We start from the raw sequence: 22,500 nt of genomic DNA on the forward strand, positions 1-22,500 counted from the left end.
GTATGTTTAATTTTATACATTTTTATATTTGTTTAGACTGTACAATTTAAGTTCGTGTACCAATGATGAAAATTAATCTTTCCAATGATTTTTCTATTATTCTTGCTGTTCACTATGAAAATTTCTTTTTACAGATGTGTCATTATCAGAACGTTTTGATGCTATACTGAAAACAACCGATTGGCAGAGACAAGTTCTGACAGCCAAGACCCTCCAGCCTCTACCTGTTACCAGAACAAATCGGGAAACATTGCATGTGGAGAAGAAAAAGAAGAAGGATAAAGATCGTAAAAAAGAATATAAAAAGCATAAGAAGGAAGGAAAGGGAAGAATAACATTAAGTAAGTGCTAGAAATACTGATGTATTTATTGGTATTCATATGTGGAATTATAGTTTGATGGGTTAATTGTAATGAATGTTTATTGGATGTTTTCTGATGATGACTAATATAATTAATTTCCCTCTTTCAGAATTAAAGAAATCCTTACTAACAGGGGAGGTAGTAAGAGATGTAGACTACAAAAGAAAACGTATTTCTGCGCAGGAAGCTTTATGTAAGTGGAACTACATAGTGACTGTATTCTGATATTTTTTCATCATTGTCTTCAGGTTGTAAAGACATATTAACAACGTGCATTATATTTCCCTGTTGATAACTTTTCACTAAGTCGGGGAATAAAAATCATTATGGATTATTGCTCTCAATAATATATCAATGTACTAGTAGATTTAGTTGTTATAGTTGATATTATCCCTTCCCTTGAAAAATGGCACTTTTCAACCAAATTGTGTTTTTGACAGTAGCAATCAAAAGAGTTCGGGTTGACGAAGATGACGACGCTAGCTCCGTGTATGGAAGCAGCCTTCACTCCTCTCCTTCAGCAAGTCCTGCACCCATTGACCGGTCAGCTCATAAAAGACACTCGTCAACTTCTAGCCAAAAAATGAAACAGGTAATGTTTGAGATTAGTATTACTATTATTGTATTTTATTCAATCATGATGTATAGAAAAGGTGGTAGATCTTTGAATTCATTCTCTCTTTCTCACTTGTTTTTCTATTGAATACATTGATCTATATATAACTTCAGTGGTAGTTATATAATTAGAGTGCATAGATTTAAAGAGATTATTCATATTTTTAGTCAATGTGTTGCTGTTTCTTTCAAGAATTTTGCCATATTTTCATATCTGATTTTTCCTTTGCAGAGTACGAGTTCCAATTCTTACGACATAGATAACATTGTAATTCCATATAGTATGGCAGCCTCAACTCGCGTTGAAAAGTTGGAGTATAAGGAGATCCCAACTCCTAAATGGAGGATAGTTCCCCTTATACCAAATAATGTTCACAGCGGTACTAGTCAAGAAGATGAGGTATGTGATTGTTATTTGTTATTTCTATTCTGATCATTAAATAGTGTGAAAATATGTTTCTGTAGTTGTTTGGGAATTGAATATGGTTAGGCATGTCATTTAAGCGGATTGTTTTCTCCCAGTTTGAGGAAGATGTCAGTGAAGAAGCAACCCTTGCCAGACACAGTCGTAGTGAAGAATTGGAGCGCAAGAAGTTCCTTCAACATCTCCATATGCAAGTTACCTCCAGGTCCTCGAGGTCACGACGGACGGACTCCTCAGGAACTAATACACCAGGTGGGCCTTTAGTCCCTAGGTTTGTTTGGCTCGGCTACTCTTTCCAAGAAAAAGAAAGAAGAAAAAAAATGGGTATCCCCTCGGTGGGAATCCCAAGAATTTGATATGAAAAGATACACACTTGTAAGAGAGACTAATTAAGGGGGGGGGATAAAGTGAAAAGACTTTGTGTGAAAAATCATTATTTTCCCCAAACCTCTACCCAGGATGGTCCCTTTAGAAAGAGATCACATATCTTATGAACTTAGTGATTGTTAACAGTTAAATATATTTTCTCACCCTGACAGACCATCCGTTGTCTCCAAGGCCACCTGATCCAGCAAGTGACACCATATCGCCCTTAGCAACCCCTCCCACCACACCTCTAGCTCCTTCTGAAGACTCCAATCAATCTTCCTCCCTCTCTGCAGTCCCAGCAGTCTCTAGTGCTTCAGCTTTCCCAACATCAAGTTTATCCATCACTTCTCCCATGTCTACATTATCCAATAGTACCACACAACTCTCTGGGTATTCTGGCAATTCGCAATCCCAGTCTGGCCAGCTTCTTGTCCACAACTCCCAGCTGGGAGGATGTATATACAACCCCTTAACTTCATCTACATCCCAAGCCACAACCACCTCACTAAGCACCTCTGCGCCACTCACCACTTCCACGTCATCTTCCACGCCATCTTCACATCTGCCTGGTAGCCGTCGTAACCGCACCTTCAGCAGTGGAAGCAGATCTCGGGGATTCCTTGGCTTGGATGACAGTTTAACAGAAAGAATGGAGGTAAGTGCTTGAAGGAAGTGAAATCTTGGGTATTTGTTTTTTCTTTTGTCTGGTAAATAAATAAAAAAGATGTATGAAAACAGATCAAATGGATGTTTTTATATAGGTCTTGTTATTAGTACATAGTTAAATTTTGAATTGATTTTATTTGCAGATATACTTTTATAGTGACAAGGCTTTGATACTGTACTCTCATAAAGACTAGTTCATAACAAACCTTCATATTTACAGGGTGTAGTTCCATATGAACAACGTGTCTTCCCACTGAACAATGCAGAATATATGATTATGGTGAGGGAGACAGATGACTGTGATATTGGCCCCCCCAGCCCTCCGTTAGACTCCTCCAGTCATGAACCCATCAATATGGAAGAGGTAAGTTTTCAGGTGTTTATGAATAATGTAAACTACTTTCGACTACATAATAGATATGACATTTTTCTCATTTACCATTTGAGTACACTTTTGTAAAGCCTATTAGATGCAACTAAATAGTGTGCTTTTCTCTTTTTACAGAGTGGGCGTAGCTCTCCAATGAGTGAAGTTACTGATTCAGCACCAGAGGATGATGGTCAGTTTGATGATACTGCTGAACCTAAATGGACCATCTCTGGGTTGAAGGATGCTACTGGGCAATGTGTGCTGCAGATTCATCGCAACTGATGGTGGCATAACTTGGAAATTCCAACTTCAAGAACTTAAAAGGCATAAAAAATGCATGGGCAAAGCAGAGCTAGAAATAAGTCCAAAACCAAAGAAAAGGACAAGCAAAGTTTGTTGTTTAGAACTTACGTATTCTACTTACAATATTGCACATGAGGTGTACGGAAATATGAAATGCTGAATCTTCATAAAGGCATGTATAGAAGGATGTTCATAAATGTATTTAATATGGCTATAGGAAGAAACTTTAAAAGCATTGAAAGCTTCTTTATATATGCAGTACTACATGTTCTGGATTAAGTGATGCCTTGTATAAAGTGTGTGAAGAGTACAGTTGGGCATGCATCCTCAAGGGAAAAAAAAAGATCATATGTAGATACACTGGTAAATTAAAATTAGAATAGATAATAACAAAATGTTTATTAAATTTATCATTGTATTAGTCATTGGGATTTTGTTTTTGATGAATATGAACTAATCAGAATGATATGATGATTAAAAAAAAAAAAAAAAAAAAAAAATACATATGAAAAAAAAGTCATGAGGAACTGCTAAATTAAATTTGAAAAATATGTTAGGATTGAGATATCATTAGCAAGGTAAGGGGTACGAAGAATCACAAGGTTGTTTGCACGTGAGTTATGAGGATTCAGCAAGGCTCAGCAATCTGTGATTGTTCTTCACTTTTTTCTTTTTTCTATTTCTTCTTTCTTTATTTTGTATAATTTTAACGAGCAAGTGCGTGTGGAAGGTTAGTTCTAGATAGGTTAGTCAAGACGATTAATGGATGTAGTGTAGGTTGCTTGAATGAGCAGTTGAGATAGATAGTTTAAGATGTAGACCGGTGGTAGAAGCATAGAGAGAATGATTGAGTAAAGTTATACTTTGGAAAGTGTTATATGCATTCAACCTAATTGAAAGTTTTTGTTTAATAAGCATCAGAAGAAATTGTTGTTGCTTTGTATTAGGCATTGAAGGCTTATGTTGGTAAATTAAGACCTATAGTGTGCCATCCAATCTGGATTATTTGAATGGAAATAATATTACAGGCAGTTGTTTTCTGGTTATGAAAAGGGAATTACTTTTGTTCTTTATTGTACTGAAAGTGTTATTTATTTTAGTATTTCATGGGTGTATCATAAAACAGTTTCGAAAGTCTAGATTTATGGTACATGATTAATTTATTGTATGCACTGCCAAAGATCATCCTTAATTACCATTTATATACCCAGTGATTCTGAAAGTGGAAATTTTGTGGTGAGATGATCAGTATGTACAGGAGTGGAATATTCAAACATACCTGCTTGTAAGAATCAGGTAATTTGTCTTGTAGTAACTACGATAATCACAAATTATCTTGCTATCAGTAAACATTAAACCACATGACAAGTTTGATGTAGAAGCTGGGATGTTAGAACTTAGACATCATGAAGGCTGGTGTATGCTTAGCTGCCCATTCTAATATATAACTGTATATTGATGCTTTGTCTTATAAAGGAGACACAAGTGTCAAATCTTGATCTGTATCCTTTGCTCATTAGTTTGCAACATGTAATAGAACGTCAGAATTAAAAACAAAAACAAAAAAAAAGAATTGTGTATTTGCATGAGGAAAATATGGCCTCAAGACTCGTCGGTCCTCTCTCGAATGTGCTGTGCTTTACCCCTCCAATGGTTACACAGCTAATTATACGCTTATGTAATCTGTGTCATGGACTCTCCCAATAGCTCATTGTAATCTTGTTTGTACTTTTTGTTTCCACTTTCATAGAAGAAATGACGTGTTCATCTTTACTATTATTGAATTGTTCCCTCTCCCTTGTTTTCCTTGATGTAGGTGGTCACTGTACCTATTTTTCTGTTTTTAGTCTAGAGGACTAATATGAGGTATTCTTACCAATTACGTTTTGCTTTGTTTAAAAATGGTTGCTCCCATGGGGCCTTGTAATAAAGTTATTGTAAAATAATGATAGTGATTGAATATTTGTACCTTTGTCGCCATTGCCCATCCAACCCAAACTACTTCTGTATTTAGTTCACTAAATTAGACCTGACCCTTACCCCATTTTTTAAGGAGAATATTTAGTTTTTCACTTATGGTCTGCATCATGTGGGGAGGATGGGTATAATGGTATCATTGTAAATAGTGTATAGGATCCAATTTGAACACAAGTATTGAGATTGTTCAATGATCAATTGGAAAATACTTGTTGCCTGATTGAGAAAGCACTGTCCTAAGTCATTGAAAAAAGAAAAAAATATATAAACTGTGTTGTGAGTTTTTGTATCCTTAAATAAAACTGTTTGTAAGGATTTAAGAGTTTATTAATATTCAAAGGTCTGGCTGACAAAGTGACTAGACTGTATGTCTTTATACAGGAAACCTGTATATTCTTTGATATATTATCTATCAAATGCATAATTTGAAGGGAAGACCTGATGAACATTAACTTAGAGAAGTTTTCCCCTTCAAATTTTGTTGTAATATAACTTCAAATTAAAGCATGTACTTTTAAGAAGGTAAATTCATAACAGTTCAGTTCTACACAGGGTATAAACATGCAAAAACATACAAGTACACATTCAGTATATAACTGAAAATTCTCCATAATTTTATCTTTATACAGGACCATCTTCATATTGATGGAATTTAACATTTCAAAGAGATGTGGCAGAACTATAACAAAACACTTTCTTTTTTGCTGACTACAATATTTAATCTATAGAGCAAGGCTAAATGTGTATATACAGTTGTATCACTCCAATTCTAGCATGTATTTATTAATTGAATGTCATATTTGCTACCGAAAGCGTTCGGTAAACAAGGTGGTGGGGCATTTTTATTTGCATTTCACATAAATAATTTCTTTACCCTGTCTGCCAATTTCTCAAATCACACTTCCCTTACATACTATACTTAGGCCCCATGCACACGAGAGAGAGTGGCTGTGTGGGTGCAAACCGTTACAAAATCACAATCACAGATGAAGTCTCAAGTGGAGAAACCACAGGCAAACCATTATTATAGCTGTGTCTATTCTTTAGTTACTCTAAACTAAATCTTGAACTCTACTGCCTGGTTTGCCTCTTGACAAAAAATGAGTGTGCCCTCTTGTAGACATATTTAAGCATCTTAAAACACTTAAATCTGAGAGCACTGTTTCTGGATTTGAGCATGTGGTGTTTTTGTTTGTGATGCCATCGATGCTCATTCCCAAAAACCATCCTAATGTGGTAACAGTTTTACCCATGTTGTCACTACCCGTTGTGTGAACAGGGCCTTTACTAATTTATGTATGGCACAAAATTACTCAAAGTGAGAAGGATGTACAATCTGATAAAGTTATTCATTTAGTGTTTTATGACCTGGGGCAATGCTAAGTTAGTCTGCAAATATTATTTAATGTACAACACAATGGAAAAATAGTAATGCCATGTACATTTTACATTTCATATGAAATAATGGAAGGATTAACCCAGAGTCAATCTTGAACTCGTTACTATAATGACTACTCTGTCCACACTTCTTATTACATATCCACTTCATCCTGTGATATCTACAGTATATGTTTTTATGTTTGAATCTATGACTATGACTATAATAAGTAAGCAAAGCTGAATTTGATATTTTTGTGTGCTTACTGCCTCTTGGACATTTTTTTTTCTAACATTTTTATTTTACTTATTTTTTCATAAAACCATATTCTTAGCCTGTGAATCACAATTACAAATACTTATTTCAAGTACATCATAAATACAAATGACAATATTGTTCATACATACATGTTACACCAAAAAAATAAAAATTGGATTGCAAACTTGTGAACATTGAGGTTTAGTGAGCAAATGGGGAAAAGATGAATGTGTGAGATAGTATGTGTAGTGCAAACCTGTCTCTGCTAAGAACAAAAAAATAAAAATACTTTCGTGCATATTTACATCTGCCTACTACTGAACAGTATAAGGAGGAGGAACTGCTGAATATTTAGTTTGAAAACCATACAAGCTATTTTATGCTATCATATACTACCCGGTTCTGAAACAAAACATACGACTAGTACAACAAACTTCAGGTATGAGCGAATAAGCAGTGCCTGTTTTTTTCAAAATATCGTAATACTGTACACTTGAACAAAGCTCAAACTCTGTGACCTCCAGTAATAGAAGAGTCAAATTTCTATGTAGATTACTATAATATAAAAATGCATATGTGAAGAGTACACCACATAAAACTTAACTGCTTCTATGACAAATGTGAATTATATTTTTAAAACTTTAATAAAACTGCACTGTACATTGTATATCAATGCATGGACCTCTACAAGCCCCTTTATGTGACCTTAAAAAAGGAAATTCAAAATTTATCACTACCCTGATGTGCATACATGTGGTACTAAACATATTTACCTTATAATACTTTCTAATCATGTAAAATATACATCATTATACACCATAAATTAGACTTTTTACTGTACACTGAGTGAGAATGTAGTAATTTCCAATGTAAGTACTTTTATTAAAGTTTAACTACACTTAATCAGTAATGCTTTGAAAATGTCCCCATCCCTAGTTATGGTACTAAATATAAGAAAATGAATGCATGGGCATTACGACCTTTTGAGAATCTCAGTTCTGATTATCATTGTGTTCATGAGATGCTGTTTCAGGCAGATTTAGGCAGTGTGAGTAAGAAGGAATAATATCTTATTCCTCATGAAAATGTCTGGTGCCTTGACCTCATTTCTTAACACTAAATCTTCCATTAGAACAAGATTTGCAGCTACAGAATATCATGGAATTATTGGGTATAATGCCAGTATGTACTTACTTGACACATACTGGAACATGCAACATTTTGTAAATAAGAAAAGAATGTAATTCACAGATTCTAATACTAAAGATCATTAAGACTTTATCCAGATCTTTTAACAGAAGATTATTTCCTCAGTCATGAAAAGGAACTAATACCTATATTCGTCATACTAGATATTTCTTTCACTGAGAGAATGGAAACTTAAAGAAACCTTTCATGTTATAATATTTTGGTAACATCTCTCTTCTTAAATCTATAATAATGTTTATATTCTGGGATATAGCTGGACTATAGCACAATATATGAATAGTGATTTACAACCCTAGAGTCAATCATACACAATATGCATATTTATTTACCAGGCCAATCTGGCCAGTAATTGATGTGATAACGATGAGTTGTTCCTTCAAAGAGGCGATCCAACCAGTTGCTGAGATCTTCAAGAAGTTGGTCCTCAAAGAGTATATTACTGTAGTAATTAAGTAGAGGTTTCTGAAAAAAGGAATAAGTAGTATTGTAATTCATAATATATAGATCTTGGCATCATCTTGATGTGTGAGTGCATGTTGGTACTGTTTTCATCTTAAAGGGGTAATAAATGAGAAATTTGTCAAAAATAGCAGTTTTGGGCTAATATGAGTTAAATGCAGTTTTGAACCACTGGGGAGTGAAAAACTTAAACACCAATACTATGTCTCAAATAGAAAAATTAGGCAGTGTAATAGAGATGTAACACATTCCTCACACCTTTTCTGTACTATGCTTGCTTCAGTAATAGGTAAATACATATATTAGAAAGCTGTTCATGGATTTTAGTTAAAATCAGAACATGTGAATGTTTATCCACAATCAATAACATTTACTAAAGTAAATGAAGAAGAAAAAAATCTTTTTACAGTCTTTTGAAGCATATAGAAAATAATGATTGGATATGAACAAATACAGCTGAGATAAGTTTTACATAAATATTCCCAACCAATAAAAGAAATTGGAAACTCTTGCTCGCAATCAATCCATTCTCACAAAGTGCACTACAAACAACACATATATAAGATGCAAAACTTACATCTGATGCAACAGAATCCTTCCTGGCATCTCCTGCCTCCACATCAGAGTCAGACTCGGAATCATTGTCACTGAAGCCCATAAAGTCACCACTGATGCTCGAATGTCCATGCTGTAGATGACAAGACAATGAATGAGGAGAATCTAATTAGACTTAAGACGCAGAGAAGAAGAAAAACAAAAAGGAGAATATAAATGGGAGGGCTTAAAATGGTCTGAACATGTAGAACAATGAAGGTAAGCATACACTCATGTATAATATTCATTTGATCCAGTATGAGACAGAGAAAATATTATAACCCTATTGCAATCATCCCGAGAAAGTGAAAAGTAAACTCAAAAAAATACAAAAAAAAGAAAAAATGAAAAACAAAGCAGAAGAAAATATGAAGCACAAAGCAATGAACAAAACAATGAAAAAAAGATGATATAAATATAAAAATAAAAAGGATATTCACAGACATTCACAATATTGCAAGGATGTGCAATCTTCCTGTGTCTTTTCCAAATGCTTTCAAGACCTCCAAGGAAACGGAAGAGGGAAGACGTAAAGGAGGAAAAGAAGTTAAAGAATGAAATAATCCACTCAAGGATATAATCACAAATTATTAGCAGAGAGAGGTCCTGAACTGGAGAGCACACGTTTGATCCTGGTGTTTATGAAGGAATTTTTATATATAATAATTCTTTGCTTTGCTCATGCATGAGCTTTACAGCCACTCACGGTATCCAAAAACTTAAACAATTACCCATATATCTGTAAACCTGCGTGAAACTGGTAAAATGAATATTAGACATAAGTTATTCTATTAGTCACCTCCACAGACAAAACAACTTTCGAGTTATTATTTTTTTTCCTTACAGATATACATTGCATATTTTTAAGAGGCTGATATAGAGTATAATTATGAAAGAGCACATTATAATATTTGTCAATTTGAAAGAAAATCTCTCAAACTGTATGTTTTATGTAGGAAAAATTGTATCATAGCACATTTTTTTCTTCTAGAAATTACCAATGTGTGAGTTGGAGATTAGTATATGCGTAGGGAATCTGATTTCATTAACTACCTGTATTCCAGGCTGTGTTACCATTGAATGTAGAATTTTTATACTAATATGGTCCATGCAAAACCATAGAACAATAACAACATCAACATCACTGAGCTGAAAGAATGGTAAATATTCAATTCACTAGGGTATTGAGATAATCCCAAAAAGTTGCTCTTGTACTTACTCTCCGTCGTAAGTTTTCAGTTTCCGGTGCTCCAGGAGTTGGAGCAGTCTAAAATAAACAGAAGGCATTGGATACATTTACAAACATATCTACAGATAACATACAATCCTCTTAATTCTAATGCTAGAGTCTTCACAAAAATAAAATCTCATTGCTATTTTTCCACTATGAACTACATAAAAGACTAATGGCTGATTAATTATACCAGTCCACTGTCACCTTCCTTTGTGCAAGTTCTAAGCTTAACAAAGCAAAACACAAACACTGCTTGGCTTAAAAATAAATAAAATAATTAATATGTTATTCAGTAAGAAAAAAAAAAAGTATAATACTCTTGTCTATAAATTTTAAAAACCTTTAATTTCTATCTAGTTTTAAATTTTATATTCTTCATGTCCAGAAAGTTTATTTGTTAAAACAGAAGATAAAGCAAAAACATGTAATCTAATACCACATAAACAGTATCATTACGTTCTTTGGTGTTAACTAATCATTTGCACTGTGAATACAAATCCACGAAAGTAAATAAATTTCAAGATATAATAAATAAACAAATTAACACATTAAAAAGACGTGCAAGTCTAGAGAAGGCACCTTAATAATGTTTAGTATTCTGATTAGTAATATAAGAAGTGCAAATATTTGGTGCTGTTGGCAGGCAGTGGAAATATTGCAATTAAAACAATAAGCTTCTTTGTGAATGGTTCTACAGAATTTTAATTGTTCAGATGTTTATATTAAATATCAGTAAAATCATCTACAGCAGTTTAAGTTATTCTATGACATTCAATAAATGAAACATCAAAAAAAGTAAATACAATACTTTATCTTACCCCAAATATGCTCTCTGGATGTTTAGCATGGTATAGACAGTAATATTTCCTGTGGCCATTCAGAGCAATCACAGTTCCAATAGTGTTTTTGGGATTAATGTTTAAATCTCGAGGTTCTGGAAGCCCTAGGACCAATATGCGTTTATACCATTCCATGGCTGATGCTCTCTCAATATTCAGGAAGGCAAACATGAGGGTTTTGTTCCTGGAAGGAGAACAAGCAAAATATATTAAGTTCAATAAGCATCTATAAAATATGCCTGAAAAAAGGATGTAACAAGGAGAGGGTTTTACAATACAAAAATTGCATCACAGAACTTGTGTTCCAATGTCATTACTGAAATAAATGTTGATGCCAGCATATTCATAACAAAATACTATTATGCTCTGCCTATTAATGTCCTACATTTTGTTTGATAATTACAACCTTTGAGCTAATAGTTCTATATATCTGAGATACAACATTCTGAGACCCATCACCCTTTACATACTTTGAAGATTATTTGAAGAAGTATGAAGTATGCATATATCTATATATATCTGCAGTGTATGCTACAAAAAATCTGGGCCAGTATTTATGAAAGGTCATATACACCAACATTTTCTGGGAAAGAGAAAAAAAAAGAAATCTTTGACTGTAACTGTCTACAAATTCTTACAAAAACCTCTGACACTTAATTTTTGTCTAAATCCATCAAAAGTGCAGGACAAATCTGGTGTTGTCCTTATGAGACCCAGACAACAATAATGCAGTGAGGCCCGTGGTGTTTAACTATACCTGAGGCAGAATATGCATTTCTAAATACTGTCTTTAGAACAGTTTTAATGTATCTAATTATTATTATAATTGGTCAACCTGAAGAGGAGCACACACTAAACCAAATCTAACCATGCATTTAAAAAGTCAAAAATTCACATGTCAAAGTGTAAGAGGGAAAAGTCAGAAGAAATAAATCTCGTTACCATTTTTCCACTGAATGGTAGGTTAGGTTTAGCAATGCACTCTTCCAATTTTCCACCTGCTGAAGATAAAGTTCACTTCAATAAAGATAACAGATGTGGTGTCACTCACTAAAATGCTGATATGAAGATGGTATATTTACATAAAAGAAGATATTAAATGTATAACATCAAAGTTAAATACATATCAGATCCACTATATTTACTTTATTTCATTATCACTATGAATCATCACAGGGAGTCTGACATTGAAAATGTTAATTCTAGTTGTGTTAAGACTAAATATGCCAATACTGCGAGTCATACACAAACTACAGGAAACGCTTGGGAGTCAATGACAGTTCTTAAATCTTTTATGAACACCAGCCCTAAAATCATTAATTTATGGTGCATTTCCCATTTTCAAAACTCAACAGAACAAATAATGTAATCTTATAACCTACTGCATTTGAGTGGTGACTCTCCCAGATGTGTGACTTGCAGGTCTGGCTCACATGAGCATCTATCTGTGGCATTATCGCTCCTTGTATGTATCAGCATTTTTTGTTTTTTGCTATTTTCCAAGGTCTATACAGACTGAAACCGGACACCTTGAGGTTCTTTGAATAGACCACTTAAGCAGTCTCCCCTCATTCCTAAATTTCTGGCATACTCCCAACTAAACCCTTCAGTGATGGGTACAGTTATAGACTGGGGAACCTCCCTAGCTCCCCTGAAGAACTTCACTTCACCCAGCCATCACAATGAGAACTCACACCCACACAATCAATACATAATGAGGTAAACCTGTCATGTAGTAGAACCACCCATCTACTACACACCGTCGCTTATTGGTAGAAAAAATGCAAGAGCCCAGTGAGTCTAATCTTCCTCCAAGAACTTTGTGCACCCAAGCTGTCACATCCATAACCCTGGCCTTCCGACAATTTTTTTGTAACTGCATATTCCATCACCTGGCCATCAGGCAATTCATGACGTGACATACAGTTATGACAACTGGACATAACTAACAATCATAAATGTAGATAAAATAACAAAAGAGAGAGAGAGAGAGAGAGAGAGAGAGAGAGAGAGAGAGAGAGAGAGAGAGAGAGAGAGAGAGAGAGAGAGAGAGAGAGAGAGAGAGAGAGAGAGAGAGAGAGAGAGAGAGAGAGAGAGAGAGAGAGAGAGAGAGAGAGAGAGAGAGAGAGAGAGAGAGAGAGGGGGAGAGAGAGAGAGAGAGAGAGAGAGAGAGAGAGAGAGAGAGGGGGGAGAGAGAGAGAGAGAGAGGGGGGGGGGAGAGAGAGAGAGAGAGAGGGGGGGAGAGAGAGAGAGAGGGGGGAGAGAGAGAGAGAATGAATCACCCTCCACCAGCTTACACAGATGAAGTACATGCATTAAGTTACCAGTGGAGAAGTCGCACTTACTTCCTGTATGGCCAACAGGCTTTGTGGAATTTTGGCATCAGTTTGGGCTTAGTCTTTGGGTCGCACAGGACCACAACGGTTCTACAGCCTGGCTTCAGCAAGCGAATAAGACCATTGTAGGTTTCCCCGCGCAGTTCATGGATACGAAGCTGAGGCACAGGAGTGATCTTACCATTCTGATCCACAAAGGTGGTCTGTGAGCCAGAAATTCTCTCCTCCTCCAGTTTCCTGCATAAAGAATTAGAGAATTGCTTTTGTAAACACAAATAATGTGAAATATTTATTTTATAATCAACCTCTTCCAAATATACATTTTTAGACAGAAACAAAGCAGAACATCCTCATACTCACACCAAGTATGACATTACATATCCTCCAGCCACTATAAATAATACAGTACAGAAGATAGACACAGCCGGTACAATATCATCTTGTGTAATATTATCTCTGAAAAAAAAAGAAAGAAAATAGAACCAAACCTTATCAATCATATTCATTCGCATAAGATTTCTTTTTCAAATTTGTAAAAATACATGGATAAATTAAATATATAATTTTTGGTACCAACAAGATGAAAGCCTTTACTTCAAATCTATGCATAAATTTAAATCTGCATGCTGAGAACGATGACCTGCGCAATTGTTATCAAAAGTTTCTGATCTGATCAAAGGCTAACTTATCAAAAGAGTTTGTGATTATGTGATTATACAAAGCAAGAAGTATGTTAACAGAAAGAACTATCTATTCACACAATTACTCTTCACAGAATATATGAGATCTAAGAGCAGGAAGTTACAGAAAAAACTAGAATTTGCACAAAAGGGGTGAGTCTAAAGCAACATAAAACAGATATCTCTGTGGAGAATGACGCATTGAATGTATTACAAAAGATATTCTGGGGCACAAAGATTAAACAAAATGTCATAAGCACAGACATAAGGAAGCCATACTGTAGCTCTGTATTAGCAAGCAAAGGTGAAATTGGTACAGTTAATTAGAAAAACACAAATATTATGTTCAATCAGAAGGACCAAAAGGAATGCTTTCCAAATGAGACTGAGAACTGAGAACATTTTTTAGAAAACTTCTCTTAAAACAGGACATTGAACACTATCCCAACTTTTCTCTCCCCTCAAATACAACTCATCATCATAAAGATTTCAATCTACATCAAAGAATAATCACATTTTCTAAGAAGTAATAATAACGTTCAGTCTTACCTCAAATAATCTTGGACTGAAACTAGTTTATTTATGATTCGCCAAACAATGCCCTGTGCATGTTCATCAAACAATTCCTGAAATACAGAGCAATGCCTTGAAGGGAAAGAATTTCTAAGATTTATATAACTTATTCATTACAAACTATTAGGTTTTCCCTTTCTTCTTTGTCATAAAAGCAAATTTTCAATTAGTGTCCACCATGCTTTAGTATGAAGGTAATTATGTCGTTGGGTGATGACTTAAAAAACAAAATTCGAAAGTAACTATTGTATTTAATGGAACTGCCTTCCATACAAAGAGAAAGAGAAAAAATATTTAATTTTGATTTCAAAATCTACTTAACAGAAAAAGTCTGTAATTATTATGATAATCTTTTCCGTCTGTCAGGAGAATTTGTTTTGTTTTGTTTTTATAATAGTAAACATCTTCCCATTACAGATACAAATTCTATAAAACCTGGACCTAAGAAAGTAAAATCCCAAGCAAACTTCTTAATTATCGTGAATCCCAACTCCTTTTAAATCATAAAATTTAATGAAAGACCAATCACCTTCTAAGCTAAGCTGCTGGGTTAGTTTCAGAACATACTCAAGAGTAAAAAAAAAAGCTAAGCAAATAATTTCAAAAATTGCACATCAAAGTTACATATTACCTTAAATCCTGGGGTTAAAAAAGATAAGAAAATATACTACACTACTAAAACTGAAGTTATAAATCTTTGTCTCATGGCATTTCTGTGAGAGTTAACAAAAGCATATAGTGTATTCCATTAGTATATATCACATGCAAGTATATCACATCTTACAAAATATAAAATATGCACAAATTAATGCATAATAACATACCATTTACTATTGGTAATTGCAATGTTACTGACAATAGATAGAATTCAGTGAAATTAAATCCAATGAGGGACAAACAAACACTGATAAAGGCATAGATACACAGAAATAATGCATATTTGGCTGAACATTTAATTCTCCCTTCTCTCCTTTGATTTCTCCCTTAATTATGACTTATTTGCAACTCAAATGGGAAATTTAAAGACAAAAATAAACATTTAAAAAATGCAGTTATTGGTATGTAATAACTCAAAAAAGTATTCTGTGCACTATACTTGTGTGCGCTCTTTATGAATATAACATGAGTATAACATAAGTTATATTTAAATGCCCTGATATAACTTGCATACTGAAAATATAACCACATTAACTTGCCAAGGCCTTCAAATTCTGAATGACAGACCACACTTAAGATGCTTAAACAGACACATATACACATACATACACAAACGTATGTGGTCTTCATTCCCAAATAAAATCTGTATCAATAAGCGCTTCTTCTTACCTGCACAACAGTTTCATAGGTCATGGGCTGGTTGGAGTGAAGTAATCTTTGCACGGTTTCCTTCAATACTTCCCTTGATGTGTTATGCTTCTCAGGCTCCACTTCCCAGCCCCCCTCGAGCCACTCGTACTTCAGGTGATTCTGGTCCTTCCTCCACAGAATGACAATGTGGTGATTCGTTTCAACTGGTGAACCCGAACCTGACCATAATAAAAGAAATGGAAAAATAAATTTAGGTATGCAAGTTCTCTGGGCCTTCAGTAAAAGCATATATATATACATACATATATACACGCACAAACACACACACACACACACACACACATATATCCATATATGAACACAAATATATATCATATATACATACACATGCCCATACATACTCACGCACGCATACATCTACATACACAACAATATTTATTGGACACTGACATACCACATATCATTTCAAATTCATATTTTTTCTTAAAAACTCCTGCCAGTGATTTGAATAAAACTGTGTAAAAACAAGTCCATTACCTGCTGTAAGAGCATTCATGAATTCCACTTGCTTTTCTCTGAAGATGTACGTGTAACGAACACGGTCTCTCTCTCTGGCTTGGTCACCCGAGGCATATTCACGCAGTGCAGCTCTACTAGGGTCATGTGCTGGATCATCCTGGGTCACTAGAACCACACACAAACGGCGCCGAGAACGCACATTTTCCACAGGACAGAGTGCATCAAACACAGACTGAAAGGAATATCATATTTCAGAACAAAACATTTATAATCTGTTATGTTCGCTTTCATTAAATCATGGTTTTCATGGATTTTGTGAAAACATTGTTCAGACTTAATGAAATTTAATGATTAGTGCTTGAGATCCTTACTTAAAAAATCTGAAGATGATATATGGAAAAGAAAAGGATGTACAAAATCAATACTTTAAAAATGATTGCTAAATATGATGAAAAACAATATAACAAATTAGCATCAAATCTCACAAGTAATATATCAACTTTTATTTTTTCCCACTGCCATTTTTACAATCTGACAACCACATAAAAGTAATAATACCCACATATGAAGAAATTCCATTAACATATATTCACAAACTAAAATATACTAATATTTAATTGAACAAACAAACTGACACACCCAGAGTCACTATGGTTGCCAAATGCCACAGTTGCTTCCATGATTCTTATAGTCCCAATTCAGTTCATTGTCAAGAATCTTGAAAAAACAAATGAATATTGCTTTTAACAACAACAACAACAACGAGAGGGACAACTGATACACACGGAGGTAGAGGAACACTTTTAGAAACACACACAGTGGTGGCCTTAAAATATGTGCTCTAACTCACTGAGAGTGTTTCCAAGACACAAGATGATTTTCTTATGGTGTTAAATTTCATACTTCTTCAGTATTCTTTGTGTGTGTATGTGTGTGTGTTTTTGTGTGTGTGTGTATGTGTGTGTGTGTGTGTGTGTGTGTGTGTGTGTGTGTGTGTGTGTGTGTGTGTGTGTGTGTGTGTGTGTGTGTGTGTGTGTGTGTGTGTGTGTGTGTCTAAAAACACTACATTGACCTATAAGTTATTCTTTTGGGAGGATATGATTATTATTTTTCTTTACCCATTCTTTGTTCATCTATACTTAGTATTTCTATTCTTATCTAAAACACAAAATATATTTTAAAAAACAATAGAAAGAAAGAGGAAAACAATACAAATATTTTTCAATAAACACATAAACAAAAACTAACCAAATAAAATTCATAATAACAGAAAGAGTAAACATAAATAAGCCGAACCCATAACTTAACCATTGTCAACCCTCGGACTCAAGCAATCAGGATCCCACGCACCTGGGAGGAGAGACGAGGCAGGACCAAGAATTTGTTCCCTTCAATAATGTCCTTCATCGTAGGATATGGTAGGTCGGTCATTGCAGCAGAAGCAACAGGAGCATGCATGTCCTCATGGAATACTAAAAGTGTGTCCACTTTGTTGGATACGCTGAAACGCTGTCGAATGCTGTCTGTGTCTGCACGGTCCATCTGAACATACCTGCAAGAATTTTTTATTTTTTGAATTGGCTCTTTCATTGCTGATTGTTTAAAATATTTTGTAGAATAACTGTAGGCTGCTTTACTCTTAACGCTATCTATAAAAAAGCATATTCTCTAAATTATAAGCCTGAACCATCATATTTACATGAGCTTCTTAAGGAACAAGACTTCTATCATCTTACTGTCATCTGTTACATAAAGTATCAGAATTTCACACGAAACTATTTCTTAATTCTTCTCTCACTTACCCGATTACTGCACGTTCCCTAAACTCCCATCCAACTGTTAGGTATCGTAGTCTGATGATGTCTAAACGGCCAAATATCAACACCCGCACCTAAAGAAAAAAAGAGTGAAGAAGTCCTTCAAATGTGAACTGAACTGCATACAATACAATATGGTGATGACTCACCCTACAAAAAGTTATTTCAAGCACTTTTTCGAAAGAAAGGACATCAGCACAACCTTAAAAGAGTGGAAATAAAAAAAAATCTTATCGATACAATGTTATTCTAAAAGAAACTATACACTGAGACTCCAAACTATGATATGGTTGAATACACTTTGGTGAAAGAAAATATACCTGTTTGCTAGATATAAAAAAGAAGAAAAAAATATATTTCCAGCTATCAAAGCATTAATTCTGAACATCAAATTTGTAATATCTAAAACATCTTGGCTTGAAATTGATAATATTGCAAGAAATCAATTAATTTTTGAGGAGATACATAGATAAAATGATAAAGAAAATCACATAGGTAGATTCTTTGATGAAGTCCCTGGCAGATGTTCAATTTCAGCATATACAGGGAAAAATTAAAGCTGTTGATGTCTTCCCTTACTAGAAAAAGGTGGAGGACAAGTTGAATAAAGCAAACGAGTTACTTTTACTGACCTTATTATCCATCCATCCATTCAAGAATGTCTCAAGATTCTCGTCTGTTATACGCTGCACTAACTTGTGGGGGAATTTGCTTCGTATAAAATCTGAAGTAGGAAAATAGGCAATATCATATTAATTAGTAGCTCTCAGAACCGATATAAAATGGATCATAGTTAATAAAAGTAAAGATAATTGGAAGAAAATTAGTTACAGTAATGACAATATTCTCAAAATGACCCAAACAAAACTGAAAAAAAAAAAAAACATTGAAAGCAATAACAGTAACCTTAACATTAAAAAAAAATATATATATACATATACACATATATTGTTCCAAGAGATAATATCAAAATTATAACTCTTAAACATTTTGTTAAGTAAATTCTCTTCTTAACTGACCTAAGGACGATACCATACTGAGTGATGGTTCTGTATAATGGTAGGGGTGACCATCAAGCAGCATAATGAGGTATGGCACTGTTTTAACACCTATTTTTCTGGCCAGTTCTGTCTCATGTCCTGCATGAACCTGTCAGAAGTTTAGTTAGATTAAACAAGAGTAGTTATCAAGAGCTTAGTTCTAATGGTATTTATTTTCACAGTAATACCTTGCCTTCTACTGAAGTACATAAAGATATATACAAATAAAATCAATCAAATACTGTATGGAAAAAAGAGCTTTTAAAGTCTTGAACACTGCTTATTCAAAACTAATAAGATTATGCTGTCATAACCAATTCACATATCTAAAATCTGAAAAATGGAAATAATACAATCTACATGACAACATTTGAGGGATTGAAATCTTTATTAAACTTCCTATCAGTTAACTTATCAACATTATCATCTCACAAAACAAAGATAAAAAAAAGAGGACAAATTACTTCCAAACATTCATGAAACAAAAGAAAAACTCAACCACTACATACTGTAGCCATCCCAAAATTAATGGGCTCCAATTCTTCGTATAATCTTCGCCAAATTGGTTCTATGTGTGCGCAGGCTAAGCACCAGTCGGAATAGAAGAGTATCAAATATGGCTGTTTTTTGCTAAGGAGTACTATCGAATTTTGGTAAGATCTGAAATAAATATGTATAAGTCTAATTATTGTGGTTTGCTTGTAATACAGATATCAATAACCAAAAATTATATATGCATATTTAGAGTCTGAACATGAGATATCTATGAAAAGTCAAGACAAAAAGCAGACAAAAAATGTTTTGAGCAAATATCTATATAGCAGTAGCACTTACTTGAACGTAATGGACTGTTTTTTAAATATATTGATTCCATCTCCATGTTTGAAATTAAATCTGAAACCACTGCCAAAACTACTAAATATATCATCAAATGGGTCGAATCGTCTATATGAAGAGTAATCATGCTGTTTGCGGAAGTTTGGCTGCTCCTCCGTTTGGCCCGTTGTGTCGTATAATCTCCTCCTCTCTGGGTCCATCAGCAGCTGTAACAAAATTCAATACAATGCAAATGATTATACTCAAATTAAATACTTCAAAGGGATACAAATATCACAGCTGAGATCACACTGCATTGTATGAATAGTTAATCAAAAGGAAAATACTTTCATAATTAATTTTTCATATCTATTACAACACATAAAATATTGTTACTCCCTTCCTCCATTCCTCGTCTCTTTCCTCCCTCCATCATCACTACACAACTTATATCTTACCTCATATGCTTGATTGATTTCAATAAATTTTTTCTCTGCATCTGGTGATTCATTCTTATCAGGATGCCTGAAGAAGAAGAAGAAAATATATATATACACATATATCTATAAACATACCATTTCCTTCATCTTATCGTGCCAGACATTTCAACTGCTTTTGCATTCGTAGAAATGCCCTCAGAAAGTACCTCAGTTTACATTCAAGCAAACAAGAATTAGAAATCCTCACCAACAGTCGAAATACGAAAGGTTTAGCAGTACATTTAGTGAATCAATAAACCGGGAACCGAAAAGAGGAAATGTTTAAAGGGTCCCCACACACGCAACACCTCTTTTTAAGCATTAATTGACACTCAATTTACATATTACTAGAGCCCACCTTTAAAGCTGAGCAGATAACAGTTTACTCAGTCCAACATTAGTACTTTAATTTCTACCAGCACTAATGGTTGGAAGTCTTTTATTGCAATATCAATAATGTCTTTGGGAGAGGAATAATGGATATTGTTGAATTTGTCGCTGAAAATATCAAAATTAGGTGTCTCAAAAGAAAGTAGTTATGAAATTAATAAAAATGTGTTCAATTGTGCATATCAACTATAAAAAACATCTAAGAAAAAAAGAAAGAAAGAGAGAAAAAAGAAAGAAAGACAGAAAGAAAGGAAGAAAGAAAAAAGTAAGAAAGAAAGAAAAAGAGAAAATAAAAGAGAAAGAAAGAAATTAAGAAAGAAAGAGAAAGAAAGAAAGAAAACAAAAAGAAAGAAAGAAAGAAAGAAAGAAAGAAAGACAGAAAGAAAGACAGAAAGAAAGACAGAAAGAAAGAAAGAAAGAAAGAAAGAAAGAAAGAAAGAAAGAAAGAAAGAAAGAAAGAAAGAAAGAAAGAAAGAAAGAAAGAAAGAAAGAAAGAAAGAAAGAGAAAGAAAGAAAAAGAAAGAAATAAAAACATATACTGAATATTGTTTTTCTCCTCTATTGTTACTCTGAATTGCATTTACTGTTTAACGTCAATGCTGTCAAAGGCATAGCTATGGCTTCCTAACGTCTAGCTTGAGGGGATTCAGCTTCCTTCCGCTTGTATCATCACACTTAAATTTGATTGCAATGATTCATTCTTAAAAAAAAAGGGAGAAAAAAGAAAAGAAAAGAAAAAAAAAATGCAATGTATTTCAAACAATTACTAATACTACTTTTGACTTATCCCATTATAGCATAAGAAAAGAAAATCAAACTAAAGACTACAAGTTTTCCTTTATTATAGAAAATTATTTGCTTCTTTTGACCAACAAATTTTTCAATGATTCATATGTATCTATTCTGATCATCTAAATCATCATAAATCAATAGAAACTAAATTGCCAACAATCTGAGATATGGAAAATATAATAATGTATGAAGATAATGCCTGAAACACTTGCTATAATACACAACAATATTAATGGTAAACTGTAGTTGATGTTCCCTAGTCATACCATTTTCCTCTTGTCCCTTTAGGTAGATCCCCTTGTCATCACAAGACATATGACAATAATCAATACATAAATTTGAATGCTTTGAATTTTGCTTCTACAAACTATGACAATGGTTACTAACAATCTCTGCAAACAAAATTCATTGACTTGTCTTGTCTCCACCCAGTACCGAATCATTATCATACTATTCCTTAACCTTCTGTATGTAGGTATATGTGCTATCCACTGTGAATTTTGTTCCTAAGATTCAATTAGTAGTCCAACATGACCTCTCGCTGTCACTATTTCATGTATTTTCGGAATATAAAAATATATGTATATTTTGCTCTAATGCCATTAATGCAAATACCGAAAACATATATTTGGTCAGTAGCATTTTTCAAAGTCTTTTTATGATAACCCAGTTTGGTCTCTTTATACTGGTATT

The 22,500-nt window shown here is 33.8% G+C and overlaps 2 protein-coding genes across 3 annotated transcripts in view; one reads left to right on the forward strand and one right to left on the reverse strand.

Moving 5' to 3' along the window:
• nsl1 (non-specific lethal 1) overlaps positions 1-5,359 on the forward strand; it is a 108,764-nt gene extending 103,405 nt beyond the window's left edge. The window contains exons 5-12 of one of the 2 annotated variants that reach the window (XM_070144859.1): positions 135-341; positions 472-555; positions 803-954; positions 1,210-1,377; positions 1,500-1,653; positions 1,941-2,425; positions 2,657-2,800; positions 2,942-5,359. In XM_070144859.1, the coding sequence (XP_070000960.1) occupies positions 135-341; positions 472-555; positions 803-954; positions 1,210-1,377; positions 1,500-1,653; positions 1,941-2,425; positions 2,657-2,800; positions 2,942-3,088 (1,541 nt within the window). In that variant the 3' untranslated portion in view covers positions 3,089-5,359. The remainder of the gene's footprint in view (positions 1-134; positions 342-471; positions 556-802; positions 955-1,209; positions 1,378-1,499; positions 1,654-1,940; positions 2,426-2,656; positions 2,801-2,941) is intronic. The other variant, XM_070144860.1, reaches the window with a different exon arrangement.
• A 38-nt stretch (positions 5,360-5,397) lies between these two features.
• l(3)80Fg (dnaJ homolog subfamily C member 16 l(3)80Fg) overlaps positions 5,398-22,500 on the reverse strand; it is a 19,842-nt gene continuing 2,739 nt past the window's right edge. The window contains exons 2-17 of the mRNA XM_027352084.2: positions 20,605-20,671; positions 20,165-20,373; positions 19,840-19,990; positions 19,310-19,439; positions 18,923-19,014; positions 18,276-18,364; positions 17,824-18,025; positions 16,492-16,705; positions 15,973-16,172; positions 14,623-14,699; positions 13,754-13,849; positions 13,403-13,630; positions 11,037-11,241; positions 10,204-10,251; positions 8,968-9,078; positions 5,398-8,393 (exon numbers count right to left, since the gene is read on the reverse strand). Coding sequence (XP_027207885.1) covers positions 8,253-8,393; positions 8,968-9,078; positions 10,204-10,251; positions 11,037-11,241; positions 13,403-13,630; positions 13,754-13,849; positions 14,623-14,699; positions 15,973-16,172; positions 16,492-16,705; positions 17,824-18,025; positions 18,276-18,364; positions 18,923-19,014; positions 19,310-19,439; positions 19,840-19,990; positions 20,165-20,373; positions 20,605-20,671 — 2,260 coding nt within the window. The 3' untranslated portion in view covers positions 5,398-8,252. The remainder of the gene's footprint in view (positions 8,394-8,967; positions 9,079-10,203; positions 10,252-11,036; positions 11,242-13,402; positions 13,631-13,753; positions 13,850-14,622; positions 14,700-15,972; positions 16,173-16,491; positions 16,706-17,823; positions 18,026-18,275; positions 18,365-18,922; positions 19,015-19,309; positions 19,440-19,839; positions 19,991-20,164; positions 20,374-20,604; positions 20,672-22,500) is intronic.

This window comes from Penaeus vannamei, chromosome 32 (assembly GCF_042767895.1).
Source record: "Penaeus vannamei isolate JL-2024 chromosome 32, ASM4276789v1, whole genome shotgun sequence".
NCBI lineage: Eukaryota > Metazoa > Arthropoda > Malacostraca > Decapoda > Penaeidae > Penaeus > Penaeus vannamei.